The 21821-nt window shown below is 43.9% G+C and overlaps 1 protein-coding gene across 1 annotated transcript in view; it reads right to left on the reverse strand.

The window, feature by feature from the left end:
- Positions 1–468: 468 nt before the first annotated feature.
- The window catches only part of CD58 (CD58 molecule), a 42920-nt gene continuing 21567 nt past the window's right edge, over positions 469–21821 (reverse strand). Inside the window, exons 3-6 of the mRNA XM_055401540.2 lie at positions 16328–16609; positions 9686–9757; positions 7292–7332; positions 469–2554 (exon numbers count right to left, since the gene is read on the reverse strand). Of these exons, the coding sequence (XP_055257515.1) occupies positions 7292–7332; positions 9686–9757; positions 16328–16609 (395 nt within the window). The 3' untranslated portion in view covers positions 469–2554. The remainder of the gene's footprint in view (positions 2555–7291; positions 7333–9685; positions 9758–16327; positions 16610–21821) is intronic.

Below are 21821 nucleotides of genomic sequence, written 5' to 3' on the forward strand. Positions count from 1 at the left end.
TGCCTGCCCTGTCACTATGAGCTTCCTTCATCTTGAACACCCTGCTGAACCTAGCACCTGTTGTGTGTATGTGTGTGTACAAAGTTACACAGTCGTGTTTGACTCTTTGCAACCTCAGGGACTACAGCTCACCAGGCTCCTCTGTCCATGGGATTCTCCAGGGAAGAATACTGAAGTGGGTTTCCATGCCCTCCTCCAGAGGATCTTTCCGACCCAGAGATTGAACCTGTGTCTCCGCGTCTCCAGTATTGCAGGTGGATTCTTTACCACTGAGTCGCCAGGGAAGACCAACCTAGCACCTAGAAAGCACTAAAATATGTAAGGGGCCCTCCACTGCTTCAGATGATGCTTACAGGCAGAAGAAGAAGAGGTCTGTGAACTGACCATCCAATCTTACAAGAGGGCCTGGCAAGCTTGATCTCAGCAAGATCTTGCTAAGCTTGGCAAGGAGTCGGGGTGAAAGCCTGACTGACCTGTGTTCAAGGAAGAATGGGGAGAGGAGTCAGAAAAAGAAAGAACAGATCATTCTTTTGAGGAACTTTTCATAAAAGAGAGCAGAAAAGTGAGACAAGAGCTGGATGGGAAAGTGTAGTCAAGAGTATTTTCTTAAAGATATGAGAAATGACAGTATGTATGATGTCACAGAAAGGTAAGAGCTGATGAAGGGAGAGAGGGCTGGACAAAGACAAGAGTGATGTCCGTATGTAGATGAGGGGAGATAGGACCCCCTGCAGAAGCAGTGTGAATGATCCATTCCCTGAAACCCTAACTCCCGCTGTGACTATATTTGGAGGTAAGGCCTGGCAGGAGGGGATACAGGTTAAATGAGGTCATAAGGGGAGGCCCCCAATCCAACAGAACTGGTGCCTTTCTTAAAGGAACAGATACCAGAGCTCTTCTCCCTGCCATGTGGGGTCATAGCCGGACAGGAAGAGACCTCACCAGGAACCACACTGGCCAGCATCTGATCTGGGGTTTAGCCTCTAGAACTAGGACAAATACATTTCTGTTTTTTTAAGTCACCCAGTCTACAGTATTTTGTTACGGCAGCCCAAGCAGACTAAGACAAGTGGAGAGATTGGTTTTAGGAGGAGTGAGAAGAGTTCACCCACAGTAACAGGAAGGGAGGCAGGGCACATGGATGCTGACGAAGCTGGGTGTGAGGTGTCGGAGGGTGGGGAGTGGGAAAAGGGGTCTCCTCAGTGCTTTTTTCAGTGATATAAGAAGCACGATGAGAAGCTGAGAATGAGGACACAGTGTTATGGGTGTAAGAAGAGCAACGAGGAAGCAGCGAATGGACCAGCGTGATCCAACGAGGACATCTGAGAAACACTGGGAATCCCTTTGAGGTGTGCAGTCATTGAAGTGAAACTCATCAGCCAGGTGGTACGTTTTCCTCCAGGATGTTCAGCAGTTTGAATGGAGGGAAGGGAAATAGTACAGGTGACTGTAACCACAGCTGGGGTTTGGCCAAGTATAGGGGTAAAGAGTGAGGGTGGAGTTGCACTGATGAACACTGGAGACCTCAAAGAGAGAGGAGGAGAAGGAGGGGGTGAGGGCCAGGGAAGAGGCAGGGTGGCCAGCTTGCAGGCCCTGGCTGGACTGCTGGAGTTTTGGATTAGGGCCCCTTGGGGGCGTGGTGTGGAAGACAGCGAGCAAAGGGGGCGTGTGCTAGTGAGGGGCTGCTAAGTGAGGGGGGCTAAGATAGTGAGGGGCTGCGATACTGCTGATGAAAAGGCCAAGAGCGGGGCCCAGGCGGTGCTGGGAAAGGAAGCTGAGATCCCTGGAGGAGAGCATGCCAGGGTACTGGAAGTTGCAGGTTTTGAAAACACTCCAGTTCTGAAAGGGGCAATGTTGAGAGTGGTTTCCACCTGGCGTTAAAATCTTCATGGCATGAGGAATAACAAAGATACCTCGGAAGAGGGCTATTGGGTGGTATGGGTCTGCTGGCGTGAGCATCAGAGCTGGAAAAGGAGCAACGGTCTGGAAGCAGAGCTGAGCCAGGAGGATGCCCCTCCTCCCCCCGAGCCCACTGTACAAGGTGCCCAGGAGAGGAGAGCTTGCCTTCGAGATGGCTGCCAGGGTTCACGAGAACAGAAAGGGGACGTGAACATTCATTAAAGGGGATGCAAGGGATTTTACTGGCGATAGATGGGGTCAGAAAAGGCCAGGGAGACCATATGGGGACCAAAGTCTGGAAGATACAGGAAATTATGGGAGTTGCTTTGTCATATATATATATACATACTTACATTATTTACAAAGATTTACATCTCTAGAAAAATACAATTTATAATAAACAATTAAGGAACAAGATAGTATCTAGTTATGTTCAGTGTAGGTGAGAGAGTAAAAACTAATGCCTGTTGTGTGTTAGTCCGTGTTCCTTCTAGGAAACACTGCTTCTTATAAACGGTCAATTTCAGGCAGACTTTCAAAGTTTCTTCAAGGAGAAGGTAATACATGAATGGTAAATCAGATGCCTTCCCGAAGCAATTGAAATAACTTAATTACCACGTGTTCCATTTCATCTTCTGTTACCAAACAACAGGCACTATAAAAGAAATATCTCATATTAGAATAAAACACAGTCAACCTGTGCTGCAGTATATGAGTCTAAATGACCCTCTTATCAAAAGCAAGAGTTCTAGGGGGCAGAGATGGAGGGAGATTGGTCTTGGGTCCTTATGGGATGGCAGCTGGAGATCTACCAGGAGAGCTATCCTGGTGCACAGCACAAATTCAGAGTCCCAGCTTCTCAAACCAACTCAGTCTTGATATTTTTACACCTGTGCTTTTTGCATTTTGTTTTTCATCTGATATTTACTCTTCTATGTGACCATTCAAGGATTTTAACTTTTTGTTTCTTCAAATATTTTCTAATTATGCTGTCATTTTAAAAGTAACTTCTCTTCACTACTTTAAGATGGAGATTTTTAATCAGATGTGTAATTCCTGTACTAAATATTACTTGATTATTATTTTCATTATGATGTTTGCCAAGTGTAGGATGGGAGAGAACTTATTTGACATCTTGCCAAATGCTGAATGGCTTGAGACAGTAGACTTGCTGATAATGTGAGTGGAATAATGACTTTAGTGTAATTACTGAGCCTATGACATGAACTATTTCTTTTATGAAGAATTAGGGCTCAATTTCTTCATGCTGAATTGAATCCTGGTATCTCCAAATAACAGACCTGAGATCGTAAGGCCCATAGATAAACTGTCACCCCTTCTAACAGCCATCTCCTTTGCCACAAGAATATCCTGGGCATGGTTTTCTTCTTTCAGCTTCTCTTCCTGATTATTCATCTCTGTAGTGATGACAGAACACCCTTGCGTAACTCAGAGGAAATCAACTCAGCTATAGCCCTGCCTGAGAAAGTTCCTTCGAATTGAGAAAAGGTCATTTCATGGCTTTTTTCTGTCTTCCCCACAGTCTGTATTTCCACAGACCAGATCAGACCAGAGTTCCAAAAGATCTGCAAGCCTTTGGTAACAGGAGTTCATAAAAAATTAGTGCTGGACATGAAAAGATGTTCAGGACCATTAGTCACTAAGAAAATACAAATTAAAACCACAATAAAATTCTTGTTTTATATCTTCTTATTTGGGAAAAGTTTCAACAAAGAAATTTGACAATTAAAAAAAAAAATCAGTGCTGGAATCAGAGAGGTTAGGTAAAGGAAATAGGCATTTTCCTTACTAAGAACTTTGTTGTTGTTGTTTAGTTTCTGAGTCATGTCTGACTCTTTTATGACCCCACGGACTGTAGCTTCCCTGTCCTTCACTATCTCCCGGAGCTTGCTCAAACTCATGTCCATTGAGTTGGTGATGCCATCCAACCATCTCATTCTCTGTCACCCCCTTCTCCTGCCTTCAATCTTTCCCAGCATCAGGGTCTTTTCGAATGAGTCAGCTCTTTGAATCAGGTGGTCATAGTATTGGAGCTTCAGCATCAGTCCTTCCAATGAATATTCAGGGTTGATTTCCTTTAGGATTGACTGGTTTGATCTTCTTGCCGTCGATGGACATGAGTTTGAGTGAACTCCGGGAGTTGGTGATGGACAGGGAGGCCTGGCGTGCTGTGATTCATGGGGTCGCAGAGAGTTGGACACGACTGAGGGACAGAACTGAACTGAAGGGACTCTCAGTCTTCTCTAGCACCATAATTTGAAAGCATCAGTGCTTGGCCTTCTTTATGGTCCAGCTCTCACAACCGTATGAGACCACTCACAGAGATGTGGCAATTTTGCATTTCTTCCTGGTTACGCTTGTCCCCCACCCCCATTCCTCCCCCAGCCCTGCCCCTCCACCACATCTATTAACCCTTTAATAACCGAGTCTAGGGAACTCCCTTCTGCAGCCACAGTGGGCTCTTTAAATCTAAAAGGCATTCTTAAATAGGTAAGAAACACACAAAATACAAAATCTGAACAGCCAACAAAAATATACCATGAAAAGTAAGCTCCTCTCCCACACCCAGCCCCAAGCTACCTATTTATTTCTCAGGATGTTACCCTGAGATGTCAGTTTTCTCTTCCTAGCTCATCATCCCAAGGCAATATTTTTCATGAAAAATTCTCATGCCGCAGAACCTGCAAATGCCTCCCTACTCCCATATCACTCATTTTAATGCTCTTGACTTCCAAAGATTTTTTTGCAAATATGGTCTCTTTTGCCACCTCTTCAATTTGATGCTGAGAAGGCTGACCTCTTTAACAATAACAATGATATGTTTGGTTCCCTGCTATGTCTCCGCCTCTGCTACTTCTCCTAGCTAGAATACCTTTCCCTCTCTGCTCTTGCTTTGAAGATTTAGTTCACATCGTACTCCTTTCAAAGTCTTCATGATTATTTTTCTTTCCCTCCCCTTTGCTGGTTTCCAGCCCTGATCATCCATTCCAGCCCATCACTATGGGCTTCTTGCCTAAGTCCTTCTGTTTCTTACATGCCCATCCATTCTCCCCAGTGTGACGATAAGTTTCTCAGAGGTAGGAGCCCTAATATACACTTTCTCTGAATCTTATACCATGTCCAGCCTCACTGGGTACACTGATCTCAAGCCATCGGCTCACACAGCACCTGCCATCTAGTCATCTCCATAACAGTGCTTGTTGAAAGAATAAAGGAGCAGGTAAAGGAACAAGGCCTGGACTACCCTGTCACCTTTCTCAGTGGCCCTGGACGACAGCCCTCTCATGAACAACATACCCTGCCATTGTTCATGAAGGCCACACCTCAACTGTTACCATCAGGATCTCAGCAGAGGCCCTGCCTGGGATCTCACCCGCACCTGCCCTCACGAGCATTGCTTCAAATCTGAACGCCCCACCTCTGACCATAACCTCTGGGTCTTCTTCTGCTGCCCCCACACTGCTAGCACACCTGCCTCTCACCTTATCCATGGCCGGTTGGTCCCTTTCCACCCTCTCTCCACTGGGCCTCCTAGCTCACCAACCCCTGGTGGCCTCAGTACCCCTGCCCAGCCTGCACCCTGCAGCTGGCTGAGCTGTCTTCTAGAATCCCTTGCCCCAGGCCTTCTGCAGTAGCTGACATGCCAGGTGACTTGGTTACTGTCCTGGCCAGTAGCTAGAGAGAAAGAAACCTCCCACCCTACCCAGTGGTCCCAACGGTACCACTGCTCTCAGGCTGTCACTGCCATGCAGTGATGGCTCCATCACCCTACTCCAACCACTCACCCAGTGCCTTTCATGAAAGCCAGCCAACTTGCTCAGCCAAGCCAAAGGTCTTGACCATCGCCCTCCTCCTTTGCCTCCCTGAAGCTCTAATGCATGGCCTCTTCCCTCGGATCCATAACAGGGTGCCACCTGGCTCTCCTCTTGGACTCCTCCACCTCGCCAACATAAGCCAGTCACTCTGAAGCATTTTGATTACATCAACTTGTTTGGTGGCTTCCCTGGTGGCTCAGATGGCAAAGCATCTGTCTGCAATGAAGGAGAGCTGGGTTCAATCACTGGGTGAGGAAGCTCCCCTGGAGAAAGAAGTGGCAGCCCACTCCAGTACTTTTGCCTGGAAAATCCCATGGATGGAGGAGCCTGGTAGGCTACATTCCATGGAGTCGCAAAGAGTCGGACATGACTCAGCGACTTCACTTTCACTTTCACCTTTCTTGTACATGTTGTTACTTCTATGCTACTATGACCTAAACTATCATTATTTCTATACTATTGTTATGCCCATTTTCCACAGAAGAAACTTGAGGTGCAGTGGGGTTCTCATAGGACTTGTCCAAGTCCTATGAGAGATGGAGTTGCCACTGAACCCCAGGGAGCCAGGTGTCAGACTGCACTCTCTGCTGAGACTCTGCTTATACAATATCCATAGTTTCTCTGAAATCTATCCCTCTTTCATTTGTGCCACAGTCACACCAATACAGCTTCTCTTCTGCTTGGCTAGATTATTTCATTTATCCACTAACCAGTGTCCCCATGTTTTGCCTCTTGTCTATTTATTCACTGTATACTTTACCAATATAGACATCTTCCCAAAGCATAGCTCTGCTCAAAAATCCTAAGTGGTTTCCCAGAAAGAAATCACTGAACCTCTTGGTAGCTCTCTCTCAATATCCTGGCCTGGCTCAACCTCTATCCCATCAACATATGCTGCCCCAAAAGGTGTGACTCGCCAACCCCAACCCTGCCCTTTCCAGCCCTGAGCTTTACTCTTCCCCAAATTCCTAAAAGTCCAGCTCGTCGGCCTCTGCCTCCTGACCATGGGGATTCTGCAAGGACAGGAACTTCTAGATCTCCTTAAGGCAACATCCTTCACCCACGGCCACCATTCATTGTTTGGATCCTATCTTTTGTTCATGACGCAGGCCCAGCTCTGACCCTGGCTCCCTAAGTGAACCTTATCCTTGGCTCCATTTTTCTGGGATGGAAGAAGGAGGGAGTAAATTTTGGTGGTTAACAGGATAACCCATGGACTCTGAAGACCTAGATTTGAATCCCAGCTCTACCATTTATGAGTCACGTGACTTGACTTCTCCAGGTCTTCCATTCGATGTCTCTAAACAAGCTGTAAAGATACCCCCATGCGAGGCTCGATGATAGGGTTGAACGAGATGTTACATGGAAAGTGACTGGCTGGTGCTTAATGAACTGTGGTGAGTAATCTGCTGATGTTACTTATTACTGTTCAAGGCAACTAACTGACAGATAAGTAGAACCCGGCTGCCCAAGGAACAGGCCCTCTACATGGGGGTTGTTCTGCTTTTAATACATGATACCTAATGTGCCCACTGAGCAGTCTATGGGTTACTTACCTAGGCTCCTGAGTTTCGTTGGCTATGACGTCCCAGAAAACCTACAAATGAAGACATTTTTGTCTCAGTTGAAGAGCTGAAAAGAAAAGCTGAAATGTGGGGTTGCTGGCTAGAGGCCTGAACTGGGAAAACTCAAGAACACGGCCCTGTCGAGCTGGTCTTTCCTAGTCTCCTAAATGCTCACATCAAATTGGCTACTGAGTTGAGCCAAAGAGTTGTTCAAAAATTGGTCATCAGATGATAGAAAAACAAAAACTGTTGATGAATGTTTTTTTCTATAGCAACTTTGAGTGAAACTAAAGATGGAGGGAAGGCTAGAATATTCTGGACCAGCGCTGCCCAATGAGGATATAATGTGAGCCACATAAGTAATTATACATGCTTACCAGCCACATGATACAGTAAAAAGAAATGGATGAAATTAATGCTATTAACTAGCCCAACATATCAAAAACATTACTGTAACATATTATCAGTATAAACATTATTAATGAGACAGTTTACATTCCTTTTTAAATAAGAAGTCCTACAAATCTAGTGTTTATTTTATACTGATGGCACATCCCAGTTTGGACCGTCATATTTAACGGTTTCAACAGCCACATGTGGCTACCATTTTGGATGGCACCAGATTGGATGTTAAGATTATGGTCTCACATGTATCCCTCAGTTTCCTCCCTATCAAAGGCACCAGTTAGCCTGGAGCCATGCTAATGATCCAGCAGCTGAGTCCACAAGGTTGAATGAGCTGGTAAAAGTGTCAACTACAACTAGCTGATGGAGCTGTTTACATTCAACTCTCCCGTTTTGATCACTCCATGCCAAATACCCCATCTTTCCAATTAATGGCTTTAGGATTGAGATGCTTGCTGAAGTAATTATTTGTTACTTTTGTGGCGGGGGGTGGAATATATGGTGCTATCAGTACTGACCACTGGGGTAAGTTTCCCTCCATTGAATGAAGGTTTCTTTTTGTGTGTTTTAATAAGTTAAGTCAGTTTTGGAGTTACATGGGTACACATGGCTCTTTTTTTAGGCTCAGGATCATAGACATCTTACCCCCCACCCCCGAAAAACAACATATGAGTAGAAAATTATTTTGGTTTCTGGGTACCAATCTGTTAAAGAGATTATTAACTACACTACTGCTATTTGGGGATTAAAAATAACTTTTTAAAAGAACACTTGAGTTCCCTGATGTTTTCCTTATTGGTAATGATGCCTTAAAAGTTCTTCAGCTGATTTTTTTTTATAACTTGTTTAGAGGAGATTCAGTTGACTGACAGTCGATTACTTAGAGATCTTCATGGTATTTGAGACCTATAATATAGAAATGGTATCTTTGGGAAATCACATCCTAGGGCCAATACCCCAAAATAGACTAAGTCAGTACTGGCCTATAATAGAACTTTCTGAAGTGATGGAATTGTTCTCTGTTTGGTCTAACATGGTAGCCACTAGTCACCTGTGAGCACTTGAAATGTGGCTAGTACGACTGAGGAACTAAATTTTAAATTTTACTTAATCTTCATTGATTAAATTTTATATTTAGATTATTACATGTGGCTAGTACCCACCGTACTGAACAGTGCAGGTCTAGGGAAACTGAAATCTAGTTTGTGAACTTGATTCAAGACACGAGTATGAAATGACATGGATCCAGGATGCCTTCACCTTGCTGAAAGCTTACTCTTCAACAATCCCTATGGGAGTGACAAATTGTACATCTCCTCTTGGCGAAGGCTGATACGGAAACTGTTAGGGCTTCAAGAACCCCTAGTCCAAAATTTACAGACTGGTCCGCATCCTCTAGGACTTAAGGCGGGGTTTCTTGTCACCAGGAAAGAATATGCTGGGACAGGGTCACCAGTTCTCCAGGGCATATGGGTTGCCTTCTGGATTGGCCCGAGATCTCAGGAGACTGAGGAAGGCAACACATGTCAGCTTTACCCTCTCCACATCACCTGACTCAATAAAAACTTCTTACCTCGGACTTGCTTCTGGGCTGTAAGTCATGGGAATTATGACCACAGCAGCCAAGAGTAAGAGTTTTGGGTTTTTTTGCAAAGTCTGGCTTAGAGACCAGAAGTATAATGTATGTTGAGGTAGACCATAGACAGGAGGCTGTGGAATGGTTCCAAGTATTACTGGCTGTGTTCCCACTCCTGTAATGCTCTCTATGGCCCAAGGATTCCTACCACCTCAGGATAATGCAGAATCTCAGGGAACCCAACACACTCAGCAACCCCAGCCAACAAGGACAACAAAAAAGGTTTTGCGAAACAACTAAAATGTCAAACTTTGTTTTCATCTTCAAATTAATCATTTTCTGGCCTTTGAAAAACCAATTCCCATTTGAAAACTTTTTTTTTAAGGAAAAAAGAGTATACGTACATTTTAAAAACAGCAAGCCACATATTACTGCTGGCAGTATGGCAAAAAGCACATACCTATGCCTTGAATTATCTGGAAAAAAAAAGAAATATAATTAGCTGAACTGACCAAAACAGATACAGCTGATCCTCCTTATATGTATATTTCATATTTGTGATTTACCTATTCGCTAAAATTTATTTGTATTCCTCAAACCAATAACTACAGTACTTTCATAGTCATACGCTGACACAGGCAACAAAATGTTGAAAACTGTTGTTCCCAACTGAGGTTCAAGGCAAAACTCTGCCCTCATGTTTTGGCCCTTGTACTGGAGACACAATCCTATTTGTGATCTCCTTAGTGCCACGTGTTCCACATTTTGTGCTTTTTCGTTGCTTATTTCGCTGTCTAAACTGGCCCTCAAAAACAGTGCTGAAATGCCAGAAGGACCATACCTGATGCTTGCTGCTGCTGCTGCTAAGTCACTTCAGTCGTGTCCGACTCTGTGTGACCCCATAGACGGAAGCCCACCAGGCTCCCCCATCCCTGGGATTCTCCAGGCAAGAACACTGGAGTGGGTTGCCGTTTCTTTCTCCAATGTGTGAAAGTGAAAAGTGAAAGTAAAGTCGCTCAGTTGTATCCGACCCCTAACGACCCCACGGACTGCAGCCTACCAGGCTCCTCCATCCATGGGATTTTCTAGGCAAGAGTACTGGAGTGGCTTGCCATTGCCTTCTCTGTAACTGATGCTTAAATGAAGCTTATTTAACACATGTATTCTCTCTGTAAGACACACAGCATTTCCCAAGCACAAGCAGGCTGTGTGTGTCATAGACAGAATACACATGTTAGATAAGCTTCGCTTAGGCATCACTTATGGTCCTGCTGGCTGTGAATTTCACCATTCATGCATTAATCACATGTTAAATAATGTGTCTTTAAACAGAAACACACATAAAACAAGGTTCTATATTGATTCCTTTTCAAACATGTGACCAGAGACTTGCAGGAACCTAACTCTATATCTCCCCTGGGAGTAATGATTCAGCATTCACTAATTCTGTGTTCACAGTGACTTAATAAAACATAAACTATGTGAATAAGTGGCTTCCCTGGTAGCTCAGCTGGTCAAGAATCCGCCTGCAATGCGGAGACCCCGGTCTGATTCCTGGGTTGGGAAGATCCCCTGGAGAAGGGATAGGCTACCCACTCCAGTGTTCTTGGGCTTCTTTTGTGGCTCAACTGGTAAAGAATCTGCCTGCAATGCAGGAGACCTGGGTTCGATCCCTGGGTTGGGGAGATCCCTGGAAAAGGGAAAGGCTACCCACTCCAGTATTCTGGCCTGGAGAATTCCACGGACAGCCCATGGGGTCGCAAAGTGTCGGATATGACAGAGCGACTCACTTTACTTTCACTGTGAATAAAGAGAACTGACCGTGTTTCTAAATTTATATGCACAAGGTTGATACATATCAGGTCCAGTGCTTTTTATTAAAAGCAGCAAATATTTCACTATTTGGCCATCCCATCCTGCCACTGGCAGCACAACTTGGCATCGTGTGCTTGGCAGGGCAACGTGGCAGCCGTGCACAGCAAGCCTTAGAAATGTTTACCATAGAACAGCTGACACTGCTAAATGATGTGCCTACAGTCTCACTGAATCACTGCCGCAACACTGGATTAGTGAGTGATCTAATGTTTCAGACTCAGGTTTCTCTCAAGCTGATAAATATGCCTCCTAGGGCAATTGTGCGGAGAAGGCAATGGCACCCCACTCCAGTACTCTTGCCTGGAAAATCCCATGGATGGAGGAGCCTGGTGGGCTGCAGTCCATGGGGTCGTTAGGAGTCGGACACGACTGAGCGACTTCACTTTCACTTTTCACTCTCATGCATTGGAGAAGGAAATGGCAACCCACTCCAGTGTTCTTGCCTGAAGAATCCCAGGTACGGGGGAGCCTGGTGGGCTGCCATCTCTGGGGTCGCACAGAGTCGGACACGACTGAGGTGACTCAGCAGCAGCAGCAGGGCAATTGTGAGCATTAACTGAATCAATACATGTAAGAACAGTGACTAGTTATTGTGTGCTCAGTTGCTCAGTCATGTCCAACTCTTTGTGACCATATAGACTGCATTCCACCAGGTTCCTCAGTCCACGGGATTTCCCAGGCAAGAGTACTGGAGAGGGTTGCCATTTCCTTCTCCAAGGAATCTTCCCAACCCAGAGACTGAACCTGAGTCTCCTGCATTGGCAGATGGATTCTTTAACAGTGCATCACTTGGGAAGCCTGTTAGCTATTACCATTAACCTACTGGAATCTCTACTAATATCCTTTGATTCTGCAATTCCATCACTAAGATGCTAACCTACAGATAGAATCAGTGATGTGCCTCTCTTCTCCCTCCAAAAAAGGCACAAAGATATTTACTACAGTCTTACAGTATCAAAAAGATAAGACAACCAAAGTGTCCACAACAGAAAATAATGATGGTTCATCATGTGGACTCTAGCCACCTACCAAAAATCTACGGGCAGGACACAGAGGATATGGCAAAATAATCCCCACACATTGCTAAGGGAGAGGGTAGGGCCACTAACAGCAAACACAGCATGAGAGACAGGGAAGGGGAGGAGAGGGGAGGGGAGATAGAAAGTGAACGAATGAATGAGATATGAACACGCACCCTTTCCTCTTAGTTGGAGCACAGGTGGGTTAGAATGAATAGGCACTGATCTGCCTTGAGAGGTCCCTGGTTAGGAACTGTTAAGTTGTCCCACATGCCTACTCTCTCCTCTTTAGCAAAAGAATTCAGATTGCAGCTGGGCATACTGCCACTCACCTAAAAAACTAGTTTCTCAGCCAAGTTTCTTGTAGTGAGGCTTAACCATGTGACAAGTTTTGGGCAAGGAGATGCAAGAAGGGTTGTGTAGTATTTCTCAAAAGTCTCCCTGGAAGGGGTAAGACACACTATTTTTCCCTCCCTGGGTCCCACTCGTGAGACTGGGTTTCTGACAACTGCATAAAGCAGTTTTGTCCAAGGCTGCCTACCTTCAATTATTACTATTACCTTTTTTAGTTGAGAAAAGTTCATTATTTATCCTTGCTTTCAGTTAAACTATAGCTAACTTACAAATATTGTGCTAGTTTCAGGGATACTGCACAGTGAATTAGATACATATACAAAGGCTGAGTGCCAAAGAACTGACACTTTTGAATTGTGGTGCTGAACATTTGAGAGTCCCTGTCAGACTTTATTTTTTGGGGCTCCAAAATCACTGTGGATGCTGATTGCAGCCATGAAATTAAAAGACACTTACCCCTTGGAAGGAAAGTTATGACCGACCTAGATAGTATAGTAAAAAGCAGAGACATTACTTTGCCAACAAAGGTCCGTCTAGTCAAGGCTATGGTTTTTCCCGTGGTCATGTATGGATGTGAGAGTTGGGACTGTGAAGAAAGCTGAGCGCCGAAGAATTGATGCTTTTGAACTGTGGTGCTGGAGAAGACTCTTGAGAGTCCCTTGGACTGCAGGGAGATCCAACCAGTCCATTCTAGGGGAGATCAATCCTGGGTGTTCATTGGAAGGACTGATGCTAAAGCTGAAACTCCAATACTTTGGCCACCTCATGCGACAAGTTGACTCACTAGAAAAGACTCTGATGCTGGGAGGGATTGGGGGCGGGAGGAGAAGGGGACGACAGAGAATGAGATGGCTGGATGGCATCACCGACTCTGTGGACATGAGTTTGAATGAACTCCGGGAGTTGGTGATGGACAGGGAGGCCTGGCATGCTGTGGTTCATGGGGTCGTAAAGAGTTTGACACGACTGAGCGACTGAACTGAACTGAAGTGGACTGCAAGGAGATCAAACCAGTCAATCCTAAAGGAAATCAACCCTGAATTTTCACTGAAATGACTGTTGCTAAAACAAGCTCCAACACTTTGGCCACCTGATTCAAAGAGCCAACTCACTGGAAAAGACCAATGCTGGGAAAGATTGAAGGCAAAGAGAGAAGGGGGCAAAAGAGGATAAGAGGGTTGGATGGCATCGCCAACTCAATGGCCATGAATTTGAGCCAACTCTGGGAGAGAGCAGAGGACAGAGGAACCTGGTGCGCTGCAGTCCATGGGGTCGCAAACAGTTGGACACAATGCAGTGACTGAGCAACAACAACAAATTTTATCAATGAAAGGGATGCTATTGTGACAATCTTTTCTCAAGGTATCAACAGGGAAAAGCATCTTACTTGAGCATTCCATTCTAAGGGCAAAGGTTAAATGAAAACTGCGAGAGGGCAAAATGCTCGAAAATCTTAAAATATCCCACATAATTCTATAAAGGATTTTATTTAGAAATTATTCCCTTCAATAACAATAATAACAATATTTCCTTCAATATTTCAAAGGAAATAGAATTATTTCCTCTGGCCACCTGATACGAAGACCCTGATGCTGGGAAAGATTGACGGTAGGAGGAGAAGGGGAGGACAGAGGATGAGATGGCTGGATGGCATCACTGACTTGACGGACATGAGTTTGAGTGAACTCTGGGAGTTGGTGATGGACAGGGAGGCCTGGCGTGCTGCATTTTATGGGGTCGCAAAGAGTCGGACATGACTGAGTGACTGAACTGAACTGATTTCCTTCAAGTATATTGACTCTTTGAACACCTGAAGCTTCTCAAGATTTCAACTTGCTTGTTCACTCTGTAGACAGTCAGCTTCATTCTCCTTGTCAGCTGTGCGCACCACACACATGCCAAAGCCAAAAGCGCATTGGTTTTGTTTCTTCTTCTCACTGTAAAGCACACAAACTGCATTTCCACGCTCTGCACCCTGGATATTATGCAAAACCCGATAAGTGGAAGTAATGAAGGAAGTATAATAACTGTATAACAACTCCAAGTATAATAACTGTCATTAACTCTGCAAACGGTTTTTTAATATTCTTGGCAATTGTGTTACTTGTATAAACGCTTCGAAAGACACCTCTGTGGCTTGGTCTTTCCTCTGTTTTTAGGGACCCAATCTATCAGTTATGAATTGGAAGCCATTTCACACTTTTTCTGGAAGCATTTGTTTGTTTTACTGGAGAAGTCACACTGCTTTGTCTGAAAATAATATCATAACCTTAATGGCTTTATGTCATTATCTGAAAAAGTTCAATATGTGGGAGACTTAGGGAGAATGGCTCAGGAGCCAAATAAAATTCAAATTTGTTCATAATCATTTATTGGAAGATATCATTAAAAGGATGTGATTGTAAGTTGACTGGAGAACTGGACCCAGGCCATCAGAGGCCCAGCACAATCACTCCTGAGCTTGAAATGTATGTGCTCCAAGCCAGTCCCACCATGTGAACTGTTTTTAAGGATGCAGCCTAGACAGAGAACTTCAAGAGTTGTGAGACCATCAAGATGGTCTATGGGACTGAATCGTGATCTCTATATGAATTCTAAGATTTGGCAGGCAGACACAGAGGTCTATTCCTCTTGAGGTTACCCAAGACAAGCCTCCTAAGTAAGCTTCCTTGCTTATTAAACCTGTCACCACTACTCTGGAGTGGCTGCCTTCTTCTTCAGTCTCTCCTTGCCCTTCATAACCAGTGGGCCAATTTACAAACCAAAATCCCTATATTTTTCGCCTTTTTCTGTTTCATTTGTTTAGAAAAAAAATTATTCATAGAATCACCCTGCCCCAGCCTAAGGAGACTCACATTCTCTGTCTGCCCCAGAATCCAGTTTACACTTTACAATTGTGGTATTATCCTCAAATACAGTATTTACTATACATTTCATCTCTTAGGCTTTAATGAACCACTTTCAAATTACTGATCCTTCTGTTTGTAAACTGGAGATACAATATAAAAAATAGATAAGGAGAACTGTAAATTACAAATATACATGATACTTAAGCAGCATAAAAAGACCATAGCTGAGACAGACTGTCACGCTATTAATCAAGTATTAGCCTAGACAAGCATATTGAACGCACTTTCTTGTGGCACATGTGCAAACCTGAAGAACATAATGGTTATGAAGAATATCAGGAAGCAGTGAATAAGTGTCAGTAATTAAGAGAATGGGCTCTGAAGCCAGATGGCCTGATTTCAAAATCAGGTTCTACCACTTACAGGTTTGTGGCTTTGGACAAGCACCTTAAACTCCCAATCACATCTTGGTTTCCCCCATAAAATAAGGATAATTATTAGATTGTGTGGGAACAGAATTAACATATGTATTAGAATGGTACTTGACACAAAGTACTAAAAAATACTAGATTTATATCTAAAAAAAAAAAGTGGGACTTCCCTGGTAGTTCAATGGCTAGGACTCTGTACTCCCAATGCAGGGGGTCTGGGTTCAACCCCTGTTCAGGGAACTACATCCCACGTGTTGCAAGTAAGAGTTTGAATACTGCAATTAAAGATTCCATATGCTGCAACTAAAGATTCCACATTCTGCAACTAAAAGTGTGTAGCCAAACAAACAAAAAAAATTTTTTTAAGTATCTGTGAAAACTATAACTCATTTTATGTTTCAAATTTGTGAAGTGAAAATTAGCCACTAATCTGTGGTGTGAAATTCATGAATCACCAGTGGTCCGAACCCCATTCGTATATAGGACCTCTACCATAACCCATACAGTCACTTACTCACCCTGGGGCACACAGGTTGACAAAGAGATGGACACTGATGTTCTGAATAATGGATTGCTAACGACACATTGAACATCCTGTGAAAGATCACTTTCCTTTGAGACAAACGCTTCAGATGAAATCGAGCCACGGTGACACTGTATTGTTGAAGGACATTCCCACAAATACTGTATGAGGTCATCATCATCGATCAGATTGCTGCCAGGTTCCATGATCTTGCAGGTGAGAGTAATGTTTCCATCATCAGTCAAGAAGCAAGATGTTGACGGTGATGGAAGAGGTGCTGAGGGAAAAAAAAAGAGAGGTTTAGTACAGAAAAGAGTAATATTTAAACTCCTCATCCACAAATTCACAAAGAGCTCCCAACTTCCTTATGAGCTTGAAAAGATACGCAGACCACTCCTTGAGCACCAAGGGGAGAAAATTCTCTTTTCTTCTGGATCAGATCTACCTGACATGGGCCCCGAATCCCTTATCCTCATTCTGAAATCCAAAGATGTCTGAAAGCCAAATGATTGTTCACAAATATTTGTTATCATGTTTTACTAAAAATACTTACCTGTTTGAGTATAAGGTGCTCCCCATTAACTAAGTGAAGTGCTTCTTCACACACACAGAGGCGATCATTTATATCACCTTTCTAAAATCTGAAAAAGGCTGAATTCCAAGACACCTGACTCAAATGAGCTTGCTAAAGGTTCTGAGGAGCTGTACAGTGGGCTGGTCCCACTCAGAGGTAGAGGAGGGTGTGGCACATGCCACATGCCTGCCAGGCTAGAGGCAGCACCCCCAGGATTCTTCTAGAAACACCTGCTACTCTAAGGCAGGCGGGCCTTTGAGGATGAGTAAGACACAAGTCATAATGCACCATGATTTCTCTTTAAGGCTTCAAAGCTAATCAGCTGACCATATCAATCACTGGTTTATTTATTAATTCATATACCTTCTGGCATCTCTCCTTTCCACCGAAAACCAATCATAAGAGATTTGAGAAAAAATGTAAAAATATATCGAATATACGAAAATTGGTCATGGACACTTTGGATAATAAAATTTCAATACCTTGTAAATACTAAAAAGCAAAGTAAAGTTCATCAAGATGATGCGATACTATACTGTCACTTAAAATATCTTCTGAGACAAAGGAACCCAAGCTCCAACTAATAATCTAAAAAATAAATATGTACAACTCATCTTGCCCTCGTCTTCTCCTTCTGAGTTATTTCTGGCTCAGTTAAATAAAACACCCAGCCTGTCTTGTTAGACCCGAGTCATACATGACTTTCCTTTCTGCTTGGGGCTTCTTCAAGTTTTAGGTTTAATCTAGCTCTTATAATTAATTACATGCTGTCTTAAGATTTGTTCTTTCGTTAAAAGAACTCGTACACACATACACGAGTTTGTATTCACTGCAGAGTACCTGCTATCAGTAAGCAGGGTGACACATGGTAAGTCGTGGCAGAAACAGGCATCAGTCAAGCGTGCATTCAAGAGAAAAGGGGTAAGGAAGGTGAGGGGACACTGGGAAAGCCCAGGAGCCATGCTTCACGATTTGGGCAAGAACAGGTCCTGAGCAGAAACAACAGCTGAACCCAGTGCTCAAGGAGTAACCCGGAGCCTCTTCTAATAATCACTTCAGAATCCCATGGTCTACTGGAAAGCCACAGACCATCCTAACCATGATCATTCAAAATCACATTTGCAGTCAGCCTTAAAAGAAAGGAAATTCAGACACATGATACCAGAGGGATGAATCTTGAAGGCATTATGCTAAGTGAAATAAGCCAATCATGAAAGAACAAATCTTGTACAATTTCACTTATAGGAGGTTTTTAGAGTAGCCAAATACTTAAAGAGACTGAAAATGGAATGATGGTTACCAGGGAACAGGGAGACAGGAGGGAAGGGGGAATTAGTGTTTAATTGGCACAGAGTTTTACTTCGGAAGATGAAAAGTACACTATGTTTGGTTACAGATTCTAGTTTATTGATCTAGTTCAGCCAATGTTGGGTCTTTCCAGGTGGCATTAGTGGTAAAGAACCCTCCTGCCAATGCAGGAGACGTGAGATGTGGGTTCAATCCCCGGGTTGGGAAGATCCTCTGGTGGAGAAAATGGCAACCCATTCCAGTATTCTTGCCTGGAGAATCCCAAGGACAGAGAAGCCTGGTGGGCTATAGTCCATGAGGTCACAAAGAGTCGGACATGACTGAGTGACTGACTACACTCAGCCAATGTCTCGCTGCCCACAGGACTTACCGCAGCTATAATCCAACAAACATTAGCTACATCTGTCCCTTAAACAACCAGCAAAAAAACGTGCCTACTTCATCCATAGGACAACTTAGTTAATTGATATAGTTAATGAATTAAGAGCTCACTATTCTGTAAGAAATGAGAATTTCTTACACATATCTGATGGCATTTCTACATTTTCATACATACCCCTTAATAAAAAGTCATATACTAGTCCAGACTTACTAAGGACAGAGCAGTTCAGTTCAGTTCAGTTCAGTTCAGTCGCTCAGTCGTGTCCAACTCTTTGCAACCCCATGAACCACAGCACGCCAGGCCTCCCTGTCCATCACCAACTCCCGGAGTTCACTCAAACTCATGTCCATCGAGTCGGTGATGCCATCCAGCCATCTCATTCTCTGCCGTCCCCGTCTCCTCCTACCCCCAATCCCTCCCAGCATCAGAGTCTTTTCCAGTGAGTCAACTCGTGCATGAGGTGGCCAAAGTATTGGAGTTTCAGCTTTAGCATAAGTCCTTCCAATGAACACTCAGGATTGATCTCTTTTAGAATGGACTGGTTGGATTTCCTTGCAGTCCAAGGGACTCTCAAGAGTCTTCTCCAGCACCACAGTTCAAAAGCATCAATTCTTTGGCGATCAGCTTTCTTCACAGTCCAACTCTCACATCCATACATGACCACGGGAAAAACCATAGCCTTGACTAGACGGACCTTTGTTGGCAAAGTAATGTCTCTGCTTTTTAATATGCCATCAAGGTTGGTCATAACTTTCCTTCCAAGGAGCAAGCGTCTTTTAATTTCATGGCTGCAATCAGCATCTGAAGTGATTTGGGAGCCCCAAAAAATAAAGTCTGACATGGTTTCCACTGTTTCCCCATCTATTTCCCATGAAGTGATGGGACCAGAGGCCATGATCTTCGTTAATCCTATCTATATGAACATTACCAACCCCCACACAATAAAGGTTCTAAGAGGATGGGGAAGAACTTTGAAACGTTGATGGTGGCAATTTTAAGGGGACTTTGAAGGAAGGAGGAAAGCCAGATGTTCACCTCTAGAAAAGCACAAAGATGCCCTGAACTGGGGAGGTACCAGGAAATCCCCCTGTCTAAAATATCTTTTCTGAAAGGGTTTGGTGTCTCCGGAAGGCTACTGAGTCTTATTATTTTAGTCTTAACAAACCCTCATGGAAGTATGACTTCCTCATTTCTAAAAAAAAAATAAAGTGTGACTAATCATTTTGACATTCAGATATATATTTTTATAACCAAAAATCTAAATTTTATTAACTCTAACTTGGAAATACCTTCTGGTTCTTTCCTTTCCAAACATCTGCTACCAACACCTCTGTCTACCAGGATGATCATGATAGCTTCCAACCTGGGGTCTCCTCTTCCTAATCCACCATAAGTTGCTATCACCTGATTAACCTTCCAAAATACATTTCATTATGTCACTTCTCTGCTCCAGTATGAGACACAATGGCTCTTGACTGCTGCTGCTGCTGCTAAGTCGCTTCAGTTGTGTCTGACTCTGTGTGACCCCATAGATGGCAGCCCACCAGGCTCCTCCATCCCTGGGATTCTGCAGGCAAGAATACTGGAGTGGGTTGCCATTTCCTTCTCCAACACAAGCACGTATGCTAAGTCGCTTCAGTCCTGTCTGACTCTGTGCGATCCCATGGACAGCAGCCTGCCAGGCTCCTCTGTCCATGGGATTCTCCAGGCAAGAATACTGGAGTGGGCTGCCAATTCCTTCCCCAGGCTCTTGACTGCCACAGGCTAAAACCCAGATTCCCAAACCAGAGCTTGAAGTCGACACATTTAATATGGCCAATATTACTCACTGCTTCCTGATTGAAACTCACATGCCCTGCACCTTGCCCCTCCCCAGGCCTTTGCTGAGCTTCCTAAGAACTGTCCACTTGGCTTAATTATCAGAATCAAGCACCATTGTTGAGTTAGCAGGCAATTTAAAAATTTTAATTATCTTTAAATTATATTTTTACACATTTCATGAAGTTTTAAAAAGAGAAACAAATCGTTTTGAACTCAGTTTTATAAACTCTATAAAGGGGCTCTTAAGATGCATTCAATTCTAATTTAAATTCTGAGCCCATCTTTTCATTTGTTTGCCCTCTAAACTGCCAGATCCCCAACTTGTAGGTTTTAAAGATTCTGTTTCTTCAATGGCATCAACTGGTTCTAATTTGGATGCCTGCACACCTGCAGCTTCACTTATCTAAAAGGAGTTCATAATCTCCTGGACAAACCAGTCACCCAGTCTGACGGCACCCATTTCTATCAATTGTACATCCCACCAGCCAGATCAATTGCTTCCCTATCTGTTGAGTGCCTATTACCTATTCAAGTCCTTTGCTAGGCTCTGAAGTTACAACGGTGACAAGAGAGAAATTCCGTCTTCCTTCCAATGTCTCCAACACTCAGTAGTTGAACTGGTGAGTGACAGCTGTTCATCCAGATAGTCATCATATCCTGTTCCACTGAGACCACCACAAACAGGAGGTCGGGAGCTCAGACTTGAACTGTTAGATTGCACGCTGTCTCTGCTTCACCCCTGGAAACCATCTTACACACTTTGTCACCGGCTGGATCTTCCTAAGACAGCCTTTAACCTAGAGGAAGTGGGTTGAGTACTATACTCACACCTCGGAAAGATGAGTGAAACTGTGATGCATCAGAGGGGAGAGATGGGAGTGGGTTGAGCTGTGCTATGCTGCAGCACAGAAAAGGCAGCTAAGAGACGAAAGCATTACTAGGACATTTGAGAACAGCAAGGGAAGATGAATGTTAGCTGAACCTACTGTGAAAATCATTTCACAATACATGTAAATCAAGCCACCCTGTTGTATGCCTTAAACTTGTACAGTGATGAATGTCAATTATTTCTCAATAAAACTGGAGGAAAAAAACAGACGTGTAGGTGTAGCCATCAGCCTCTGGAAGCCTGTAACAAGACAAGTGCTTTAGACATGAGGGAAAGAGAATAACCAGGAAGCATTAGTGGGAAGCACAGAGGAACCTGAATCCTATTCCCAGTTCCAGTTTACAGTGACAAGAGGAGGGAAAATAAAATCCCACCACCTGTGTGGGGTGCGGGAGGAAGCAGGAACTCCAGTTCACAGGTGTTCTAAGAGTTCTGAGTTCATGTTGCCACTACACCCTTTTTCAGAACATTCCTCGCAAGACAAGCGATGCTGGTGCCAGCAGCTGCGGCCGACT

The sequence above is a fragment of the Moschus berezovskii genome, chromosome 4 (assembly GCF_049115385.1).
Source record: "Moschus berezovskii isolate FMDL1 chromosome 4, NW_MosBer_1.0, whole genome shotgun sequence".
Classification (NCBI taxonomy): domain Eukaryota; kingdom Metazoa; phylum Chordata; class Mammalia; order Artiodactyla; family Moschidae; genus Moschus; species Moschus berezovskii.